The sequence below is a fragment of the Excalfactoria chinensis genome, chromosome 14, assembly GCF_039878825.1.
Source record: "Excalfactoria chinensis isolate bCotChi1 chromosome 14, bCotChi1.hap2, whole genome shotgun sequence".
In the NCBI taxonomy this organism is placed as follows: Eukaryota; Metazoa; Chordata; class Aves; order Galliformes; family Phasianidae; genus Excalfactoria; species Excalfactoria chinensis.
Genome location: NC_092838.1, coordinates 3,656,516 through 3,678,662, shown reverse-complemented (window position 1 = coordinate 3,678,662; position 22,147 = coordinate 3,656,516). Strand labels below are relative to the sequence as shown.

Genomic DNA, 22,147 nt, shown 5'->3' with positions numbered 1-22,147 from the left:
ATTGAAGGGATTAAATACCGGCTTCAGAATGTAAGAGCAAACTGGATTCATCCTGAGGAGCTGTGTTGCAGTAAAGTCTTGGAGATTGATTGCTGACTGCCTTCTTAGCATATGTGTCAGCAGGCTGGGGAAAACAAAACGCAGCAGTGATGCTGTGCTGAGAGCACCAAAGCACAGTCCTGTGGCTTGTAGAATGTGAGTCTCTCTCGTGGCTTTGTGTTTATGTAAGAAGCAGACTACCAAAAGGGAAGGGCGAGTGGCTTTGTGTCCCATTCCCCAATCTTTCCCCAAACCAGTTCATGTGCTGTGTAGGTCCCAGAGCTGCAGAACATCTGGAGAGCCTGTCCCTCACTTAGGAGACTACAGAAAGCAGGCATAGCATCAGGACTGCAAGGAAAACACAAACCGGACCACGCTGCAGCATGGTTTGACCCAATCTTGGTCCTGAGCATGCTGCACTTCTCTTTTTCTTCATGCTCCCCAGTCTGTGGGTTGTCTGTTGCAGGCTGTGAACTCTGTGGTTGTGCTTAGCATTGTTGTTTTCACAGAGCAGCACCATTTACTTTGTGCTATTTTTAAACATATCAAGTGCTAATGTGACTGCCACCAATCCCAGAGTTTCATGCCTGGAGGAGAAGAAAACGAGTGAGGGGCTCAGCATCTTTCCAGCCAGACTGCGTGGCCCCATGCTTTGCTTCTCATCCCTTCCCCACCTCAGCTTCCTCCAACCCGTGCTTGGAGCCCAAGGGTGCTGCTGAGAGCCTGGAGCAGGGAGCATCTTAAATGTGTGAGAATGCTGTTGGTAAAACACATCGGAGGTGAAAATCATTTGACAGACACGGTTAAAACGCACAGCAAAATGTTTTTTCTTTAGCAGCCACCCGGGAAACTTGGAAAAACTTGCTCGTCTGTCAGAGATTGATGTTAGCTAAAGGTCAAACAAATTCGTACTGTCAGCTACAAAAGGGAAAGTGTCTGAGGGAGTGTTATCACCAGTGGGAAGTGACTGCAGAGATGTGGCTACTGGGCCAGCCTTGTTGGTGCTGGAAGGAATGACTGCTCGCACATCCATGAGGATGATGGTGGCACGCCAGGTGGTTGTGCACTGCAGACAGCTGCTGCCCTGTGCCCCATAGCGTGGTTGGGCTGGAGTATCTCTGTCACTCCCTTTGGCAATGACTGATGAGGAGACCACCACAGAATCTGTTAGCTCTGCTCCTCCCTTGTGTCTGTGCTGCTCTGGTGATAGCAGGTCTGAAGCAGGGAGCGCACTTAGGTAACGTAGGGTGTGGAGTGGATGTTAGCAGTGGGCAGTGATGGCTGTTGTACTGAAGGCAGCTCTGCAGTGCTTAGCCCTGGGACTTTCCCCGTCTATTTCTCAGTGTTCTGGGTCTGTGTTGTCCACTTTGCCTAGCATGTATAGGCAGCTTTGGCTGGGAGGTGATGCTCCTCACATGCCATGGTAAACTGAAATATCATGGGGCTCTGAACATCTTGATGTGGGTGGGCATTGGAGGAGCCCTGTGCCAGCGTGCTGCCAGTCAGCACTTCCCTTGTGGGGAAGGAAGTGGTTATCTGCTTGGAGAGCAGCTGGACTTGGGCTGCAAGCTTCAGCATTGTCTCCTTGCTTGAGCTGTGCCATGTGTGCTGGGAAGATGCTTTGTTTTGATGGATCTTTGGTTTTTTTTTGCAGACTTTCCATGAAACAAACATGTATTTGCAGGGCTGACATTTAGCTGGCTGAAACTGCAGACAGCTTGTTTATGTGCAGCACAAATTATGGACATTAACTTTATTTAAATATTTGAGTTGCTGCTTTCCCAAAATTAGCCTTCTCTGCTCTTATCTCTCAGTGTGATGTTACAGAGGCCAGGCAGGGCAGGGTGCCTTCTCCTCAGTGGTGTTCAAGCCTTACTGTACACCAGCCTGTGTCACCTCTTGGTGGAGTGGATCTCCACTTGCAGTGCCAACGGTGGTCTCCACAAGTGCACAAGGCTCTGGGGACTCCCCAGTGCCCCCCTTGCATGCATTTCCATTGTTTAAATGTTGGGAACAAGGAGGTGAAGTAAGTCACAGCCTAAAAATAGCTTGTAAATCAAGCAGTTCTGTGGGTCCCTGTGCAGACAGCAGCACTCCGGTCCCTGGGAGTCTCCTGTGTGCAAGACCCCCACCCAGACCCTCTGACTGGGGATTGGAGGGATGGAGTGCATGATGCCATCGCCTATGGGCTGCACTGCCAGAACATGACATCACTGCATGAGGTAACACGTCCCCTTTGTTCAAGTGGCTTCATCCCTGGTCCTGCTTATAACCATATTTGGGAAAGTCTGAGAAAAGCTCCCTGGCTGTGGGATGCGAGGAGCTATTCTTTGGGTCTCAGCTGTGCTTCAGACAGCTCCCACCTGGAGGTTGATGCCTTTGGTGTGTGCTCAGCAACACTGCATCCCCAAACCTTCCCCAAGCTGCAGGCACAGCAGGCAGGAAGTGTGAGGACGGGCAGAGCTGGACCTGGGGTGTCCCAAGCTCAGCTCTATTTCATGCAGAACTCATATTAGTCCCATTCTGTGCTGCATGAAGCTCTTGCAGCCCCTTTTCCTGGGCTGCCTTAAGGAACCCAGACACCCAATGCTCAGCTTCACCCCTGAACTCACCCACTGTGCTGAGAGATGCAGGGTGTGTTCCCTGCCACTCTGCAGCATCTGCAATAACCTGTGCCCAGGGCAAAAAGGATGAGCAGGATCGACTCCTGCAGCTTGGAGTGCTCTGAGAGAGGCTTGTGCAGGCTGCAAAGGGGAAGGAACCCAAAGGGGCAGCAGGAGCAGGCAGGAGTGGGGCTGCTCTGTGTGCTCCTGGCCCTGCAGTGAGTCACATCAGCAATGGGCATCGTTCTCCTCATGTCGAACCCCACTGTCTCCAGGCTGATCTGCCTTGCAAGGGCATATGTGAGAGTGTTTTGCAGTTCTCCCAGGAGAGCACAAAGTGTACAGAACATTGCAAAAATGCTTGTATCCTTGCCTTAGTTTTTCGTATCAACAATTATGATTTTGCTGTGGGAAAAGAAACATTTATTCGTTAGATGAATATTTGTGAAAAAGTGTTTTGGGGCAAATTCCTTGGAGAGAGCTGAGACTTGAGCCAGCATTTGAAACTCATAAATTCAAAATGAGCAAATAAATTGTCATCATGCTGTGACAGCCTTGTGGAGGCCGGGGTGCTCCTCTCTGCCTGCCAGCCACAGCAGCAGCTTTACTCAGACCTACAGCATCTCCCATTGAGCCTTTCTCTGAACCCTGCTGCATCTTGTTCTATCTCTGGCTTCTTTGCTATTCATTGCAAGGTGATCCGTGCAGACGAAATGCAGCCTTTGGGGCAGCATGTGTGGGTTTGCAGTGCCTCTCTGCTACATGGCTCTGGGCAGAGGCGGAAGCCCTCTTTTGCTGGCCTCACACCAGCGACTGAAACCAGTAGCTGGCGATGAAAATCTCCCTGTGCTCTTGTCCTTCTGTTTGTGGAGAACCACTGGGAGCTCGATGTGCCTGGGGGGCTGTTCAGCAGCTGGGATGCCCCTGTGCTCCTTGCAGGACTGAAGCATTTCCCCCATGCTCCCAGCTCTGTGCTGAGTGAGATGGAGGTTTTTTTCTTTACATTTCCTTAGCTACTGTGGCATGAATCTGTACTCCTCACTCTGCACACAAAGTGCTGTTACTTCTACAGTGCTTCCTAGGAGTGGTGCAAGCCAAAAGGCAAAGTGAAAAAGGAATCAGATCAGCAAAAAACTGTAATTTTCCTGGCTCGAGCATGCAGAAACACATAGGGTTATTCCTCCACTTTTCTGGAAAGTCTATTATGTACGTCAGGCACAGCACTGTTGCAAGGGGTACTGTGCTGCCTTGTGTTCCTGGAGCCCAGCAGAGCATTTGCCATGGTAACACGTTAGACGGTTTGACTGGGCTGCTTTTTGCTGCTCAGGATGGAGTGGTTTGTGTCTCACAAGCTGTCTCCTGCATCCCTCTGTCACTTGCCACGCTCTGCGAGGTATGCATGCTGCAGCTTGGCTATGGAGGACCGTGTGACCTAATGTGGGGGTGAGAACAGGAAGCAGAGGAGCTCTGGGAGCTGTGGGTGTTCCCTGGGTTGATGCTTTCTATCCCCGCAAGCTGCACAGCTCCAGCCTGGGCACCCATCATGTCTGGGGGGCAGTGAGGGGTGTGGAGTGTGCTGAGGTCAGAAACAGGGAGCTCTTTCCACTGGAAGTTGTGCTTGGGTAAATGAGGGCTGAGGTAATCCAGGAGAGGCTTCTGAAGTCAGGAGTGGGGCAGAGAAAATAAATAAGAGCAATTATTCATCATTCGTGGAGCAGAAAGTAAGGCAGCATCCTGTGAAATGGAATGTCTTGCAAATTTAAACCAGCCAACAGGAGCAGTGGTTTTTGATTAAAGCATGTGAATGATGAAGCTTGTTTTCTGAGGAAGGTGTTAGGCTGCATTGTCTGCTTTGATCCCATGGGTTCTGCTATCCTTGTGGCTGCTCCTGCTGTTAGAACACGGTCTCTGGACTAAAGTGAGGCTGGGGGATAGATTTTCCTGTGGCTACGAGATGGTGTGCATGGTGTGCTGGAGGCCAAATGCTTTATCTCTCTCACACTGCTGTGAGCCCCTTCACAGCCACTGAAGAGGCTCCCGTGCAGACTGGATGGAAACAGGAACATGCCCAGGCTGCCGAAGCACCTCTGGAGCTCTATGGACCTCCAGCACATAGATAAGCTGGAGCTTACTGACCTGGAGCTCCCTTTCTAATGAACTGCTGCAGCTTTCCCCAGCCTGCACACAGGCTCTTCACTGCACAGACGTTTCTCTCTGTCTGTGGATGCTTTTCCAATTACTGTTCTGGCTGGGCTCTGTACACTAAAAGGGCTGCGGAAGGCACAAGCCAGCACTGCCCCCTTCCCTTCCCTCCCTTCTTTTGTGAAATGAAGGCAATGCGGGCCCACAAATGACATAATGAGAGCATGATATCAGGCTTGGCAGGCAGAGGCGTGCTATACCCCACTCGACATTATATGTTCTGCGGGATTAAGGAAAAAAAAAAAACCCAGCAGCACACCAAAAAAAGCCTGTCCACCACAGGCTGCAGAAATAACCACCCGGTCCACAGGCTGCCTGCCTTTCCTTGGCTGCCTTCTGCCCGCTGGAGCTCTGTGAATGGATGTGGCAGCTGTTGCTCAGGGGCACAAGGATGCTGGGTGTGTTTCACTTCCAGAAGTGGTCCGGCCCCATCCACGGGATGTCCCTGGAGTTGTTAGGGACTGGTGTGTACTTGCACGCCATCTGTGAGGTGGATGCTGTCCCTGCCGTCATCCCGCTGCTCTGGCTGCAGCACACGTGGCTCTCCCAGCCTCAGGCAGGAATTGGTAGCAGGGCTGGGATGGAGCTGCAGGCTCCCAAGGTTCAGGCTGACGCCCTCGTTACCAAATGTTCCCTTACCCGCAGCTTTGCCTTCCCCACATGAGTGAGCCCGCTTCCAGAAGTGTTCTCAAAGCTTCCTTTGCTCAGCATGTAAGTCAAATGTGTCATCGTTTTGGAAGGTAGCTGCATGGGGAGCTTTCTTATTGGGGCATCTTTCACACAGCTCCTGTTTGGTTCCGTAGTCACTGCTGATAGGTTCTGATGCCTCTACTCTCAAGAGTCCTTCAGAGGAGCAGGTTGAGCCCTTCCAGCCCCTTTGGCAGCACGCAGTTCCATTTTATAGTTGTGGAAGCTGAGGTGGGATCAGGAAGCTGTGACTGGCCTCCAGCTGCCCCCTGCCAGGAGCACACCGCGTTCCTGATGCCACACGCCACACAATTAAACACAATTTTCCTTCTCCTCGTGGGCAGAGCAGCAGTCAGCATGTGAACTGCCTTTCAATGGAGAGCTTTGTTTTCTGCTGGCTTCAGCCCTGCCTTGAACCTGCTCCGAATTTCCTCTAGCCTGGCAGTGGGCTGGGAAAATATAGTCGTGGCAGTTTGTGGCACCGAGAGGCTGAGCTTCATCCCACAGCCTGTGCCTGGGGTTTTATTGGTGAGTAGTTCTTTCCTATCCTGACTTTATTTATTCAGCCTCCTTTGGTTCACAGCCCTCTTTCCCATGCCAGGAAGGTATAATGTTATTTTCCATACAAATTGGAGAGGGAACAGTGGGAGAAGGCAAACAGGTGGCTGGAGGTGGCAGTCGCTGGCACCCACCACCACTCCTGGCTTCTGCAGGGCTGCGCTGTCTGCAGGAGCCTCACTTCTCTGCAGACTCCTCATGGGGAGGTGGAAAGCCAGGAGTTTTTATACTGGTTCTTCAGCATATTGTGTTTGCAAGGGTAGAAAATAGCAAAGGTATTAGGTGTTGATTTGTAGATTGCCCTCTAGTGACTTGTGCCGTGGAGAACATCAGCATCTCCACCAGCACGGGATGTGAGCTCAAGCTATGAGGTTGGAGGTTTCTCCTTAGAAGCCTGCTGTAGATGTGCATCAGCTGGGTGCAGTGGTTGGTGCTGGACAGATGTGTGAGCTCAGAAAATAACAGCTGTGCCAAAAGAGAGCAGGTTAGAGCTGTCATGTGAGGAGGTCCAAGAGAAGGAGCCAATACAGCCTCCAACACAACCTGAGGGCATGGGGGCTTTGGGAGCAGGCAACAGTGGTGATACCCCAAAGACACGCTGTGCTGATAATCCTTAGCCATGCACCTTGGTTCCCTGTCACCTTCACATGCCATCCTGCCAATGGAAAGCCTGGCCCATTATTGTGTCTGGGAAAAGGCATAGTGGAGAGCCACGTAAGTGTATGGGGACAGTTGTCTCCATGTCCTACACCACACCCACAGATAGGCTTCCTGCACCCCTCCAGTCCCACTTGACCACATGTGTTTACTGGGGAGCTGTGTGCTGCTCTGCATGTATTGATGCCTAATGTGAATCCCATACGTGTGTAAGGCAGCACTGAAATTCCTTCCTCGGCATTTTTCTGTTTGCTGAGGCTGATGCGAGCAGCTCCAGCACTGCACATCCAGCAGGACCGTGTGATGCCTGGTTCTATGTCTGCTGTGTGGTAGGGATGAAGCTGTTCGACCCCAGGAGCTGAGGGCTTGGACTCAGCCTATGGCTCATCCCTTGGCTAGAGTCTGAAAGCTTTCACCACATGGATCCCAGTGCTATTGCAGTGCTGAAGACCTTTCCATGCCCAATGCTTATTGCCCTGGCTCTGTAGCAGCAGGCAATTGGGTTTGGAATTTCTCTTGTCTGAATGAGGAGCAGGAAGGCCAGGGCATGAGACATCCAAGCTGGAAAACTACTTTCTTCTGTCTGGTACTTGAGCTGCTGCCTCAGAATTATCTGTGCTATTTCCATGTGTCTCAGAGGAGAAGTGGAACATTCTCCCTGTTACACCAGGTCACCCTGTGCCCAACGTATGCACAGCTCAAGCACGAAGGTGGCAGCTTCTGGTTCTCCTCACCTGCCAGAGCCTTCTGTGCAGGCTGCATGCTTAGCTGGTGGACTTGCTATCCTAAGTGTGTTTGTTGAGCTTTTATTTTGCACATTTCTTGGCCTTCTTTATTGGTGTTGCTGATGTACTCTTCTGAATCCACTCTCAGCTTGGCAAAGAACTCCTGGACAGCAAAACTGGGAAAAATAAATCTTTTAAAGAGACATCCATCCCTGTTACTTATCCCCATGGTTTCCTGGAATCATAAGTCATTTTTCTGCCAGTTTGGCTTAATTCTCTTCATTCAACGAGATTAAGTTCAAATATCAGATCAAACCAGGAATTAATCCATTAGGGGACAAAAATAAGAGGTGAGACGGGAAAGAGAAATTATGATAGGTGCTCCTGGGGGTAAAAGGTGAGGAGGGAGTTGGGACTCTGCAGTGTGGCTGCAGGAGCTGGGCCATATGTCCAGATCCATCCTGCAGCCCTGCAGAGATCCTTGTAGAAGACCCATTTCTTGGGCTGGGAAGAAGAACATTGGTGCTGCTCAGTGGTTTTTTAACCACTCTGAAAGTGGGGGCCGGAGTTTATAGGGAGCAAGTAGAGGCTGATCAATGAAATCTCACTTCTGGGCTGAGTGTCATTTTACACTTGAAAAAGAGGACAGGAGGTGAAAAGAGAGAACTGAGCCAGATAACAACAAGAATTTTGCTTTGAATGAACTGAAGGATGTTGGTGTTACAGGGGGAGAATTGCAGATTTCTTTTTGAACTTTCTTCATTTTATTGGGAAAATCTAGCTTGCTTTTAACCAGAAAATATTCTTAGTTGCTTCTTTTAGGCTTTTTCAGAGAGATCTTCAAAAAGATCTTTAAATGTTACAAGTTGAGTGCAGCAGTTGTGTAATTAATTTCCTGTTCTTTGGTGTTAGAGAGGGTTGTGGAAGTTCATTTCTTTTTTCTCCCATGAGTTAATTACTAATTGAGTCTACATTATCTCTTAATTACTTCTTTGAGCATATATTAGAATTGAATATTTTTTCAAGTATACCTCAAATTTAGTAATACATTAATTACGGCTGTGATTGCTCTAGGTATGCTCTAGAATGGTATGTGTTTAATGGTAGGCCAGTCTGTCCCTACACATTATACAGTGCTGGGAGCATTGCATGCTTTGTATCTGGGAGAGCTGTTTTCTTTGGCTGGGAGAACCATTCCACATTAACACACCGAAACCTTTCTGTCTGCAGTCTGGATGGAGTTTGGAGAGAGATTCTTCTGAGCTCCATCGGTGGAGGAATGACAAAAAGTTGAACAAAAGCTGAAAACTGTTTTTTTCTTTCTCTAGGGATCTTTCCAGAAACAAGATCAGTGCTTTAGATGTCCAGATGTTCAGAAGCCTGACTTCTTTGGCAAAACTGTAAGTACACGCTGCACACTTCTAGTCCTCCAGCTAGCAGAGCACATTTGGGCTGGTACCATGACATGCTCATGTGTCATGAGTTTGCCTTGTTCTTGGTCAACCTTGTGTTGGGCCCCAGCTGTACGTGTCCATGGCCTCCTTCCTTGCAGTGTTCAGCTGCACAGCCCACTGGGGGACTGATCACAATCAGGCAGGATCTGGCATACCGTACTGAGTGGAAGGGAGATGAAGGCCAGAGAGTAAGTGGCATCTGTCGCAAGATGGATTGCAGAGTGAAAAATGGTGGTAAAGCTGTGCTGTCCAGATACCACTTCAGAGGGAATTGGCTGCTGAGGTCTCTTGAGCTTGGCTCTGATGGAACAAAGGCCTGCCTGCATGTCCCACTGCTCCCAGCACCCTAAGAAAACTGCCCAGACTGAGTGGGCCAGGAGGAGAGTAGAGCGTTGACTACTAGCACACTCTCTGGTTGAGGTGCTGGTCAAGCAGACTTGCTCTGCTACTTACTGTTGGTTCCTTAAGAAGGTTGAATGTATGTTAAGAAAAAAAAATAGATTGTCAAATGCAAAAATGTGTCAGCAACCAAACATGATTTGGTGGTTCAACCTGGGTAGCTGATAGCCAGGACAGCCTACAGTCATTACACCTCAAAATGTCCTAGAAGGAGAACAACCCTTGGGAGGACTTGAAGTGCCAGAGCTGGACTTGAGTATAGGACCGGGCTGCCCAGAGAGGTTTGGAATCTCCCTCCTTGGAGACACTGAAAAGCTGCCTGGGCATTCTTTGTATAGTCCACTTCACCTGGTTGAGGAGGGGTTTGAACCAGATGACCCCCAGAAGATGCTTCTAACCTCACACACTCTGTGATTCTGTGATTTAATGCCTCACAGAAAGTTTTTCCAGTGTATGTGTATGGCTTATAAGGTTGGGAGTGATCAGAGGGTAGGTAGGTGGCCTCCGAACAGAGCCTGGGACTGAAGTCGATCATGTTTTGTTGGCTAGGAAGTTGTTACCAGTACAATGAACAATGTCTAAACTTTTTTTATCCATTTCTATTTCTTTTTTTTTTTTTTTTTTTACAGAGATATAAGCCACAACAAGATTTCTACATTAGAAGAAGGAATATTTGATAATTTATTTAATTTAAGTGAAATGTAAGTTCCTCCTCTTTATTTCCTAGTTTCCTATTGAGAGCTTCCCTGGGAATTAAGCGCTAAGGGGAGATATTTTGGGAGCTATTAGTAATAGGTGAACGGTTGGACTGGATGATCTTTTAGGTCTTTTCCAACCTTGGTGATTCTATGATTCTATATGGGCCACATACCCCACCTCCTCCCCACTACCTGTAATGGCACACGCTTTCCTGTTTGTGTTAATGAGGGAACTAAAGCCCTTAGTGCCCATTCACCCATCCAACTCTGCCTGCTTGCCAGCTGCTCCCTTGGTGAGCTTTTGACTGTAAACCTCATCTTTCTCTGTGGCATTCTGAAAACTTCTGAGCATTAGGAAATGCAGAGTGGGTTCAGGGAGCCTGCTGGAGGGATGAGTGGATACCCTGACTCCCACCTTCTCATTACCAGGCCTCCCTGGTGTTACTTCTCTTCCTCTCTCCAGCTGCTGCTTCCTCATCCTCCTGCACCCCCTGCAGTTGCTTTTTAGACTCTCTCCAATTTCTTCCTCAGGCTTTGTCCTGCTCTTGGATCCTGTTGATGCCATTTGAGTCTAAACTCCTCTCAGACTTTGCTTCTGTCTCCTGGATGCCTCAAACTCCTGCTGCCATCCTCTCGGCTCCTCTACTTCTCTTCCATACCAGCTCTTCTGAGATTGTTGTCCCCGGTCCCACCCCCTGTGCCTGTTGTATGTTCACACCTTGGGACCAGGGGACCTAACGAAAGGGTGCCGGCCTGCCACACGTGTCAAAGTCACTAGAAGACACTTGAAGATCTTCTTCTTGAGTAATTCAGGTTCTGATGCTTATAATGATTTTTAACTGAAGTAATTAAAATCTGTGTTGATATGTGAAGGATACGTTTCAAAGGGATGCCATGCATTTCCAGGATGAGGCACGTGAAATCACAGCACAGAATGGCATTTCTGTATCTGGGTGAGCCAAAGGATCGACCCTGTGCTGTTTCTTAGCAAGCAAGAACAAAGCTCAGCTACACATTCTCCATGAAGACAAGGCACAAAGGGCATTTTCAGCTCTGCATTTTTTGCTTGAAAATTGCACTGGAGAGACAGAAGGGATCCCTGCTGTGTCCAAGTGAGCCTATCCCTGCTGAGGCTGGCCTGCAAAGTGATGCTTTCAGTATAAAAATCCTGGGTTCAGCCCCTGCGGCAGCCCAGCCCAGCTGGCGTCAGCTAAACAAACATCTTTCCATCTCTGTCCTGTTCGCAGCTGAGAGCCAAAGGCTGTAATTTGGATCAAGCTTAGCTGCAATTAAAGTTTCCATCTTTTCATTAAACTGCCACATGGAAAGATTATCATTGACTTTGCATTTCTTTTTTGACAGACCAGTTTTATTCTCTTAGCTATTTTTTAATGGAGCTGTAAATAGTCTCCCTTAACTGCAGAGGCTGCCATTACATCCAGTGGCTGTTAGATGGCAGGCTATTTTAAATATAAGATTGTGTCTGTAATTTGCTTCTAATTGCAACAATTATTTGTGGAGTGAAAAAAGTACTTGGAGTACTCGCCTAATTCTAGCCTCTAGAAAAAATCATGTTAATTATTGCTTGATTCCCTATTCATTAGCTCCCCTAGCAGCTCTCTTCGAAGCATTTCACTGGAGTTGCGCAGATGGGAACAGTGAGGGATCTGCACGTTGCTGTAATTAACACTTAGCACATGCTTCCCGTTGTCAAGCGAAGGCGTAACTTTTCTCTGATCTCCCTATTACAGAAACTTAAGTTGGAATCCATTTTTTTGTGACTGCAAACTTTCCTGGTTGCCCCGCTGGGTGGAAGACAGAAAAGTGACGGTTATCCAGGCATCAGATACACGATGTGCGCACCCTCCTGGGGTGGCAAACCTTTCTCTCTTCAGTGTTTCTTTCGTCAATGCTACTTGTGGTAAGGAGCCACGATGGGCTGTTGGTGGGGAAGATGACTAAAGGGGTGGGAAGTTTCAAGCAGCCCTCAGATGGTTCTAGCTTTAGGCTGCCGTTCTCTCAAGCAGTTAACAATCTGACTTTAAGCAGTGGAATATCGTTATAGTTGATGCGACCTGAGGACATAATAAGTTGGATCTCTGCAGATGACAGGGCTCTGTGTCAAGGAGTGTTGTATAAACTCTGCCCTGATATACAGGCTGTCACTGTCTCCTGGTGCACTTTTCTGCCTGCCTTGGTGGTCAGCACAAACATGGGGAACCAGTTGCTTGACAGGAGCAGCTGTAAAAAAAACCCAATCCCCACCAAAATACTCAGCTATCTCTGTAAGTGACAGGTAGAAGGAGTGCTCCTCAACCAGCCATCATCTGGTTCCTCAACCAGCATCAGCCATCGCTTTTGATGCAGGGAGTGGAAGGTGGTGGAAACCAACTGAACTGCCCAGCAAAGGGCAATCAATATTCCTCAGGAGCTCAAACCTAGCAGGTGGCTGTTCTGCTTTCTCCACAAATCACCCAGCACCCCAGCAATACGCTGCTTACCTGCTGCTGGACTCCCTGCCACTGTCATTCCCCTTGATAGTTAGGTGCTCCCCTCTTCTTGTACCTCAGCTTAGTGAGGAAACAATGCAAGGCTGTCTTGTGGGGTAGTTCAGTGTAATGAGGATAGGTTGAGGAGAGCTTGCCAGCTACAGTTGTTTCTAACCAGCTGGGAGCTAAGGAATATGGCCAGGCTGGTGTTAAAAACAAGGTAGTTCTCATGTCATGGTTCTCACAAGGGAATTCTGTTAAGAAAAGTGGCTTAGCGTTTGCGGGAAGGCCGTGGAGCAAGGCCGGACAGTTGGATGGATTCGATCTGGGAAGATCACGCAAGGCCAGGGCTGTTGAGATGTTTGGGGGGAAATGTTGTAGCAACAAGCAGAAACACACAAGCAACTGTGACTGGTCTGCGTGGGCAGAGCTGGACAGGAGGCAAGGCCGTCCCAGCTGGGCTGCGGCTGTGCGTGCTGCAAGGGGCCATGCTTATGTGCTTGGGGCAGCACAGTATCCCACCCCTCATGAGCTGGTGGGGGGGAAACAAAGTGCAGGGGGACAAGCTGTTGCTTTGAGAAGGGTGTTGTTGTGATTGCCATCATTGCACATGCCTGTGTGTTCATGCATGTGTGCACTTCGTGCTCCCCGCAGCCAGGCACGTGCTGTTTCTCTACATCTGCACACATTATATAAATGCATCCTTCTGCACCAATCAGTTGCAGGCTGTGCAGCACTGCCCTTCTGGTTTGTTACTGGGAGTGAAATATGCTGCACCAGTCCAAGCTGTAGTACAACCGAGGGCCAACATTTTCCCTTAGCCTTACTCGGTGTGTATCCCTTTGGGCTCCTTGGAGGGCAGCTCAAAGGAGCTCCATGTCCTGTGGTGTGTCCTGGGTGGTGCCTCTTTTCAGGGTTTCAACAAGCCATGGCTTTGGTGTCAGTTTGCAAGAGAATCTTCTGTTCTCTCCTCCAGGAGCTCAATACGTTACATGCCTGACAAGCAACCACACAGGTGAGGCTGAACTTGTCATCCTCTTCACATCATCTCACCCTGGGAACCTCACTGAGGAGACCTGCAGTGCCCTCTGTTATGCTGAAGACCAGGAATATGGAGGTTTCAGCCCCCAGGGGCAGTGTCTGTGTGGTACTGCCCACGAACCAAACTCTTCTTCCAGTTGTTTGCTGTTTTGCACTGAGCATTCATCTGGGCAGGCCTGCGGTGGCCCATCCCTCATCCACTTTCCCTTCCAGGCACAGCTGTCTGTGCCTTTTGTAGGACTCGAGCCCCGGTATAGCCTACACCAGGCTGTGCTCTTCAATGTCAGTATTCCAATTGCTGTCAGCACTTTAATATGGGAATTTGGGGACCAAACAGAGGTTCTCAACACCACTGGAAATGCAGCTGTCCACACATATGCCTTACCTGGGCAGTACAATGTCACTGCCACCCTCTTTGTGGGCACCAAGGTCTCATATGTGCAGGCAGAAATTGAGGTGGTGGCTTCACCCCAACAGTTAGAACTGCAGTGCCCTTCTTTGATCAAGACAAATGAGAGTCTGGACATAAGGATCCGCAACAGAGGTGGCACTGGCCTCACAGTGTTATATGGAATCACAGCAGAGTCTGGAGAACCTGGCAGAGGTAAGCATGGTTGTCTAGGAGGCCACTGGGTGCTGGGCAAAGGAGGGGGTGGCACTGGGTCCTGGGTCTACCCTTTCTGTTCCTTCCTGGTGAGGAGGAAGAGATGACTCCTTTGGGCATTCCTTTCACCCCCTTGCTTTGCCTGTGCTGACCAGGCAGCGCTTTGATGTGCCAGGAATGCAGTTCAGCATTGAATGGGGTTTAGTGGCATCTAGAAGGACAGGACAGGTGCTTTGCTCTCCAGATTAAAATGTGTGGGCCCATAGGAAGGACATCATGCCTTTGTTCTTCTGCCTCATGCAGCAGTTCACCCCATGTGTCCCCACGATGGCTTGGTCTTCCCGGGCAACAATCACTGCTATCAGCTGGTGGTGGAGAAGGCTGAGTGGCTGGAGGCTCAGCAGCACTGCCAGGAGCATGGCAATGGAGATCTGGCTTTTGTGAGCAGTCCTGAGATCCAGAGCTTCCTGGTCACTCACGTCATCAGGTAAGTGAAGAGATTTGAGTGAGACTTAAGATTTACCTGCTCCTGGGATTGAACCGAGAGAAGGAAGAGCCCAGCATCAGGCAGCCTTCTGCAGCCAGTTGGGCTGAAAGGAGATGTGGGTCCAAGCTGAGTGTGGTACAGCACAGGGCAAGGCTGTGAGCTAACAGGAGGAATAAGCAGACTTGAGCCCTTGCTGTGCTTAACTCCTTTGCTTAGAGGCTGTGTAGGAATGAAGAGGAAACGGGCAGAAAGACTGCAAGTCAGAACTGGTGTCTGTGGGATTGCTGCTGGTGGGCACCTGGCAGCCTGTGTTATTACCTGTGTGTGCCTCTGATCTCAGGCAGAGTGTAGGGTCAGGAGCAGACAGGGCTGGGCTGAACAGATGTTCCACTCAGGGGTCCTTTACAATCTGCAGACTTAGCATGGACAGTGGAGAGGCAGGTGCTGCTGTCCTCAAGGTGCTTGGCTGCCAGGCAGGGCTGGAAAGTGATCTTACAACCAACTCCCTTAGTCAGCAGAGTAACAGCTGGATCATCTGGTGTGGGACACTGACATGGTGTGGGACTGGCAGCTGCTCTCACCGAGCACAAGCCGGTGCTGTAATCCTGCCTGGGAATCTCACATCCTCCTGGACACACGACTGCAGCCTGAAGCCCAGACCACTTCCCCTCTCCTTTTGCATCCTGAGAAGGAGCAGTGCTCCTCTCTGGCCCCAGAAACATCTGTTATGCATCAGGACTCAGACTCTGCAATAAACAGCACAGAAAGTGTCAGCCTTTGGTTATACGGGCCTTTCCGAGTGCCATTTCTGCAACCAACCAGTACATGGAGAAAATGAACGGGAGAGCTAGTACAGCCTGACAAGCTTTTGTCCACACTCCCAGGTGCTGAGGTTGGGGATGGTCACATAATAAATGTGACTCAGAAAGCGCACGTGAAAGGAGTAGCTGCTTGTGACATTGTCTTTGAACTGACAGCCCTTCTCCCCAAGCGTGCATCCTTGCCTCGTTCCCTTTGCACTGAGCTCTGTGCTGACATCACAGATGTGATCCCTGCTCTGGGGAAGAGGAGTCTGTCCTGGCCACTCGGTGCACTGATTTATCAGGCGTTGCGTGCAAGGCTTTTGATGGACTGCAGCGCAAGGAAATCATGAGACCTCAGAAGAGATCGAGCCGCCCAAGCTGTTTCCCAGCTGCTGCCCCACATTGTTCTTTTCCTCAGTCCCCTTTATTTTGTCTATTTATTTTATTAATCCATTCAGATAAACATGAATGAGACCGTTCCAGGATGTGATTTCCCTGGTGATAAAAGACAAATCAAGCAAGCCATGGGTTTTTGGAACATGAAGCATCCATAGTTTCTTGTGGGAAAATGACAGAAGCAGAAGTCTGTTTCCCATTAGAGCATGCACCGTAAGGACCACTCCTATCACTCCTATCACTCCTATCACTCCTATCTCTCCTATCTCCTTCTCTCCTATCACTTGGTGACTTCCCCAGGAGCAGTACTGCTGAACTGATCCCCTCTCCTCCTTCGGGAGCAGAGTACTCCAGTCCACACCCCTCCTAGCGGACCCTATTTTCCCCTCAGAGGTGGTACAGAGAGCCCCTCTCCCCTTTCAGGTCTCCTCAGACTTGGTTCTCATCCTGCTGCCCCGAGGAAGGCAGCTTGTTCCTTCCTCAGAGGGGATACCTTCCTTCAAAGGAGGGTGTTGCCCTCTCCATTGAGCCCCCTTGTTCCTCTCTGCAAGGTAATGTGCCAGCCCATGGGGCAAGGATGGGAAGTAATCCCGACAGCCTTTTTCTTTTTTCTTTCTTTCTTTCTTTATTTTTTTTTATGACTTGTGCTTAGATCATAGCTGGAATTAGAAAAGGAAAAACTCTATTGGGTTTTACTGATGGCAGCAAGCAGGCGGTTTCCTAGGCCATTCTCCCTAATCCTCTGCCAGTGGTTCGGGAGCAGAGCACGGCAGTTATTTATTTTTTAATCTTATTTGCAATGAAAACTACTGATTCACAGAACAGCTATTTTCGTTGTCGTTTTTCAGCATGACCTCATTAATCATTTCATCTGGCATGAGCCTAGTGGTAGAAAGACACCAGTTGTCTCTCTTGTGTGCTCCATGCAGAGCAGCTGTACCAGGCTATGCGTGCATTGGAGCAGAGGGGTAAAGCAGAATGGGCTGCAGCATGCAGGAGGGGCTGTGGGGAAGAAGCAGGGGGTTCTGAAGGTTGTATGCTGAGGCTGTTCCCCCCAGAAGTTAATGTGGAACAAATGCCTCACTTTCTGCTGGGTGCGATTAGAAACAGTTGTCCGGGCTGTTTGTGGCTATGAAAGACCACTCAGCACTTTCCACCAGAATCTCTGTTGGGTTTCAGCCAGTTTCCAACTGTGGAAGGGACATGTCATTTTCCTAAAATGGTCCTGGCAGTTTCTCTTGTATATGGGGTTCTTTTCCCTGCAGAGCTTTGGCCACTGCTGCTTGCTCCCTCCTGCTGCATTTCTGCCTCCAGTAGTGACTGAGTTTATTATCTCCCAGCATCTGCATGGAAGGTCCCCCAAAGTTGAACAGGAGCTCCCATAACCAGCACTGTCTGAGGCTTTATCCTGCTCACATATTAGTTCCACTTGCAGTGGAGAATCGGCCAATGGCAAATTCCACAGGTCTCCAGAAATGAAACAAAAGCTTTCTAAAAGATGCAGGTTTCTTCAGACAGTTTATTAGAACCATAACATTCCTCTTAAGTCACAACAATATGGGCTTAAAAGTGTCTGTGAAGGTCATCTAAACTAAAGCAGACAGGCTATTTTAACAAACTACTCTTCTAACAGAGGGTTTGAGGTTCAAGCCAACCTGCTGATACTTCTTAATTTGCAGATAATCCCACTCATCTGTGTTATACTGTGTTTGCTCAGCTATGGAGAGCTGCTGTCAGCCCTTCCCATCCCCATCCCTCTGGGTGGGCAAACCAGGCCATGTGGTGATAAGAGTTAACATCATCTTGCTTGAGAGAAGCGACTCCAGCCTGAGGAAGCAGATACGTGCAACTGGAAGTTCTCATGACTCCTCTGTCCAGTTCTCACGTTTCAGTAGCCTTTCTTATACTTCGTGCTGTCCCAGTCGTGGCTGAGATGAATCAGTGCTTACAAGATTGTCATGAGTTCTGTGGTGCTGATGGAGCCTTGGGTCATCTTGTAATCTGAGTGAGCAACTTGCACTTTGGGAATGGGGTGACTCAACCTGTAGACCAAGACCGGAGATTTTCAAGGGTCTGAATCAGTTGCACAGTGATCCCCACGAGCTCTTTCTCTTTCCCAGCTCTGTTTCACTGCAGCATATTGTGGTGTTGGCATTGATAGCTCTATCTGGATCCTTTTGGTGCAGATCTCCCCTCAGTACATCATAGGGCAGTTGGCTTTCCTGTACCTGTAGATCGAAGACCAGTTTGTAGAAAGCAGGATGGTGTACCATCTGGTGGCAAAATGTATTCTGAAATCTTTCAGTAACTAAGAGGCTCCTTTAAATGCAGCCTGTGACACCCGGATGGAGCTGTTGTTAAGATTATTATTTTCATAGAGAACCATAGATGGCATCTGTCCCAGATCTTTCTAATACTCGTGATTTCCTGAAATCCACCTCCCCCCCTTCCTTTTTTTTTTTTCTTTTTTAAGGAGCCTTGATGTCTGGATTGGATTCAATGATTTTGCAAGCACTGAAGCACAGCAAAGAGGAGAAGGATTTAATATAGAGAGCTGTCAGAACTGGCTTCCAGGAGAACCCCATCCCTCAAATGCCGATCACTGCGTCCGGATGGGCCCAACAGGCCAGTGTAACACAGACCTGTGCATGGCCAAACACAGCTATGTGTGCGAGTACAAGCCAAAAGGTGGGCTCTGCTTCTCTCCTGCTCCCAGCTGGCACTGTGGGCAAGCAGGTCTGTTAGTGTGTGCCAAGGAAATATAGGGCTGCGAGGAGAGGGCTGTCCAAACCATTGCCCCAGCCCAGCAGCAACCACAGTATTCCCATTGTGAAGAATTTGGCCCACCCCAGTCTTTGCTATCAGTGTCATTGGAGAAAGGAGCAAAGCTTTGATGAGGAGCTTTGGAAAAAGCTTCTGTCTGTTATTTGAGGAGTATATGTTGCTGCACAGGTCAGAGCTGTGGTACTGCCATGCTGACTTCTGCTTCCTTTCTGCGGTATCTTGTAATCCATGAGTTGTGATTTAAGAGACTGTAGGGCCTCAAAGATTATTATGTGAGCTTTTGAATGGTGTATAATATGGTGTGCCGGTGTATACAGCATCCCAAATCTGACTTGGCAGATACAGAATAATAGAAAGATAGAAGAATAGAATTAGAAGGATTAGAAGTTAAGAGTAGAAGTTAAGTCGGATTTAAAACAAAGGGTCAGTTTTGGTCCACTAAATTAAGGCTGAAAGAGATAAATCAGCTAACCTGTTCGTCAGCATCAACCTACTTTCCTCACCTGGCCCTGTCCAATTTGGTATGAAGGCTGTTTCCAGAGATAGACTGGGCAGGTGGTGGTCTGTTGCAGTGCTTTGAGAAAGACCCTGTTTCAGGGAGGCTGTTAGGAGAAAAGTCAGTTCCTGTATCTTGGGCAGCCACCTCCCCAGTACAGCAAGGTGTATGGAAAATTCCCACCTTCCAGAAAACTGTACTGCAGCAGGAAGATGTTGGGAGAAAGGAGAAGTGGGAAGTGCAGTCAATACAGGATGTGATTTAGGTAAGAAGGAAAAGTCAGATCTGGGAAGAGAGCCCACTGGCCCTGGTGAGAGGAACAGCATCAGCTGGTTGTGCTCAGTCCCCAGAGCCTGACCTGGCTGTGATGGAACCAGAGCTGTTTGCCAGTGATGGAAAGCAGCTGGCCCTGGCCACATTTCCCACGAGGTCCAGGGGGACAGGGGATATGGGGAGTGCACTGAAAGCAAACTGTGGGGTGTTGGCAGAGCTCCTAGCAGTTAAAGTTGCTGCTTATACCTGTAAGAAGATGGTATTTGCAGCATTACAGCCAGTGCTTCTCTAGTAAAGTTTTAGATTTTTGAGTGGTCCAAGCTCTGCTATAGCTCTGTTGTGTGGAGTGAACAAACATGAGCATCATGGGGGGGGGGGGAGGGATAGCTTCAGGCCTTAGTGAGTCTCATAGGCTTTCTTCAAATACTTCCCATGCAAACAGGAGTTCTCTTAAATGCTGAAAACTTCTTTGTGGGAGATCCTGTGTTTGACACACATGTGGCTGCGAAAAACCTGATGGAAGATACGCTGTCAACCCCACTGCAAGCTGTGGAGGTAAGCAGGGTTTGCTCATCCTATTGCTGAAGAGAGAGTCCAGGAAGATGCAGATAGGTGAGAGCTTTGCTTTACTTTACAGGTGATGGTGTTCCCTGAGCTGGCATTCAGGCATGAGGGATATTTGTCTGCCCTGGAGTTTGTGACACAAGAGCTGCGTCAGCCCATTCAAATGAGGTTTCAGGTGCATAGACCAATAGATGGAAAAGGTGAGAGACATCTCTTCTTAGTGCTTTTGGTATCCTTAGAGCAGGTGCCTTGAGGGCCATGTCAGTCTGAATGTGCATGGCTTTCTTGTGGCTCTCTGTCTTTGAAGCAGAAGCTTTGAAGCCTTAAAGGATTAGAGATTTGGTACTGTGTTTTGAAGAGTCTCAGGTTCAAAATCTGCGGGTGTAGTTGGACAGCCTGAGGTTGCTTTTTAGAAGTAGGTGTCCTGGATAACTGAACAGGAGGAGAAATTGAGTGGGTGAACTTTACATCAGCCTGGCAGTTTAGAAAGGGACAGAGCCACAACTGCATGGATCAAAACCAGGGAGCCAACCAGAACAGCTGAAGAAGAGATTTCTGGATGGAGAAGTGGTCCTAAGGGAACAATGACCTGTGAATGACCGATGGTTCGAGACCAATGAGCAGCTAAATAATGGCTCTTCATCAGTTATGGTAGTCTGGTTAGTGGTGGGTTAACAACGGCAGGGACTGCAAAGTCTTGACCTGCATCTGTGACAGTGATGGTACAGAAGGACAAACTCCCCTAAGCTGCAACTTAGGAATGATACTTTGTCCCCATAAGGATCCCAAGTAGTTTCTTATGGCATTATTACCTGTCTCCATGCGTCGAGAATGATGAGAGAGTTTGAAACATGCATTGAAGGAAATTAACCTTCTGAGCTATACTTCTATGCTGTGGGAAGACATGATATGTCTAAAAGGAATGTGTTCTGGTCCATCTGGCCCCACAGGTTAATGAGGAAGAATATTTTCTTGAGCCCATTTGTTCCTGATGGATGAGATGATCTAATAAGCCTCGTATTCCTTGTACAACCGCTCAATACTCAAAGTTTTGGCAACAATTAATTTTGCTGCAGATTTCTTGCTATAGCCATACAGTTGGCTGGCTACAAAAGGGTAGCTGATACTTTAACATGGAAACATTAATTTAAGAAAAGTTACTTAATGTGTTTTCAATGTCAAAGCCAGCTTTGCTTTTGCTTGGACTAGCTTTCACTTGAACACAGATCTCTTTTAGATTGCAAATTGGCGCATTCTTCCTGGAAAAGAGACTAACTTTGTGTTTAACAAACTTTGTGCCTTTGTGATACTTGCCAATAAAACAGGACTCTTCTGACTTGTTTAGCACCGGGATGCATTGCAGTTGCAGCATTGATGATGAAGTCATCATCAGTCACAGGGAAAAGAATATGGTGAATTTGGAGCCGAGTAGAATTGCACTAGAGTAGAATTGCTTGTTAAAATGGTAATCTTTGCTTTCTTTTTACTTCTTCCAGTGTACCAGGAGGGACAAAACGCTACAGAACCATTTCCTGCTTCACAGGATGATGGGAACTATACTCTAGTTGAATGTCCTCCTGGCTTCCAGTGGTGTCATTTGACTGATTTGTGCTCATCAGGAAACAACTGCTGCAACGCGACAGAGTGCACCAACAGTTCTTTTGCCAGCAGCCCTATCCCTGCATCCCCTCAGCACGATGGAAGCCAGCTCAGCTATGAACTTGTAGAGGAGTTCCTCTTTACAATACCAGCTGGCCCTTCTTCCCCTTATCTGGTCAGTTTTTATTAGCTGCTGTAACTAGTGAGTAGGTGGGGCAGTTTTCTCTGAGTGCTCTGGGCAAATTAAGAATTGCTCGCAGTCTGCAGATGGAAAAGCTGAAGTCCATTCAAATGAAATGGCTTACCCAGGGAATACTTGGCAGGCCTGGTGCAGGGCTCATGCCACCACTTTCTGTCATCTTCTCTGTAAGCTGCAAACTCCCTGTGGTAACAACAGTACAATAGTACAGTTAGGCAAAAGGCTGTGCGGATGCTCTGGGTTATTCCCATTGCGTTTGAGAAGTGGAGATAAAGCATAAAGCTGTCTTTCATGTAAGAACATTTGGTTCAAAGTGGCCGAGGAGAGCAGAGTGGTGAAATGTTTCTGCATGCAGTGTATGCATCTGTGGCTTTTTTGTGAGTTTCCTGT

General features: G+C 48.6%; 1 protein-coding gene across 1 annotated transcript in view; it reads left to right on the top strand.

The window, feature by feature from the left end:
* Positions 1–22,147, top strand: part of PKD1 (polycystin 1, transient receptor potential channel interacting) — an 82,989-nt gene that overhangs the window by 23,233 nt on the left and 37,609 nt on the right. Inside the window, exons 2-10 of the mRNA XM_072349561.1 lie at positions 8,800–8,871; positions 9,954–10,025; positions 11,774–11,943; positions 13,488–14,156; positions 14,460–14,643; positions 18,316–18,530; positions 19,838–19,950; positions 20,033–20,159; positions 21,456–21,733. Coding sequence (XP_072205662.1) covers positions 8,800–8,871; positions 9,954–10,025; positions 11,774–11,943; positions 13,488–14,156; positions 14,460–14,643; positions 18,316–18,530; positions 19,838–19,950; positions 20,033–20,159; positions 21,456–21,733 — 1,900 coding nt within the window. The remainder of the gene's footprint in view (positions 1–8,799; positions 8,872–9,953; positions 10,026–11,773; positions 11,944–13,487; positions 14,157–14,459; positions 14,644–18,315; positions 18,531–19,837; positions 19,951–20,032; positions 20,160–21,455; positions 21,734–22,147) is intronic.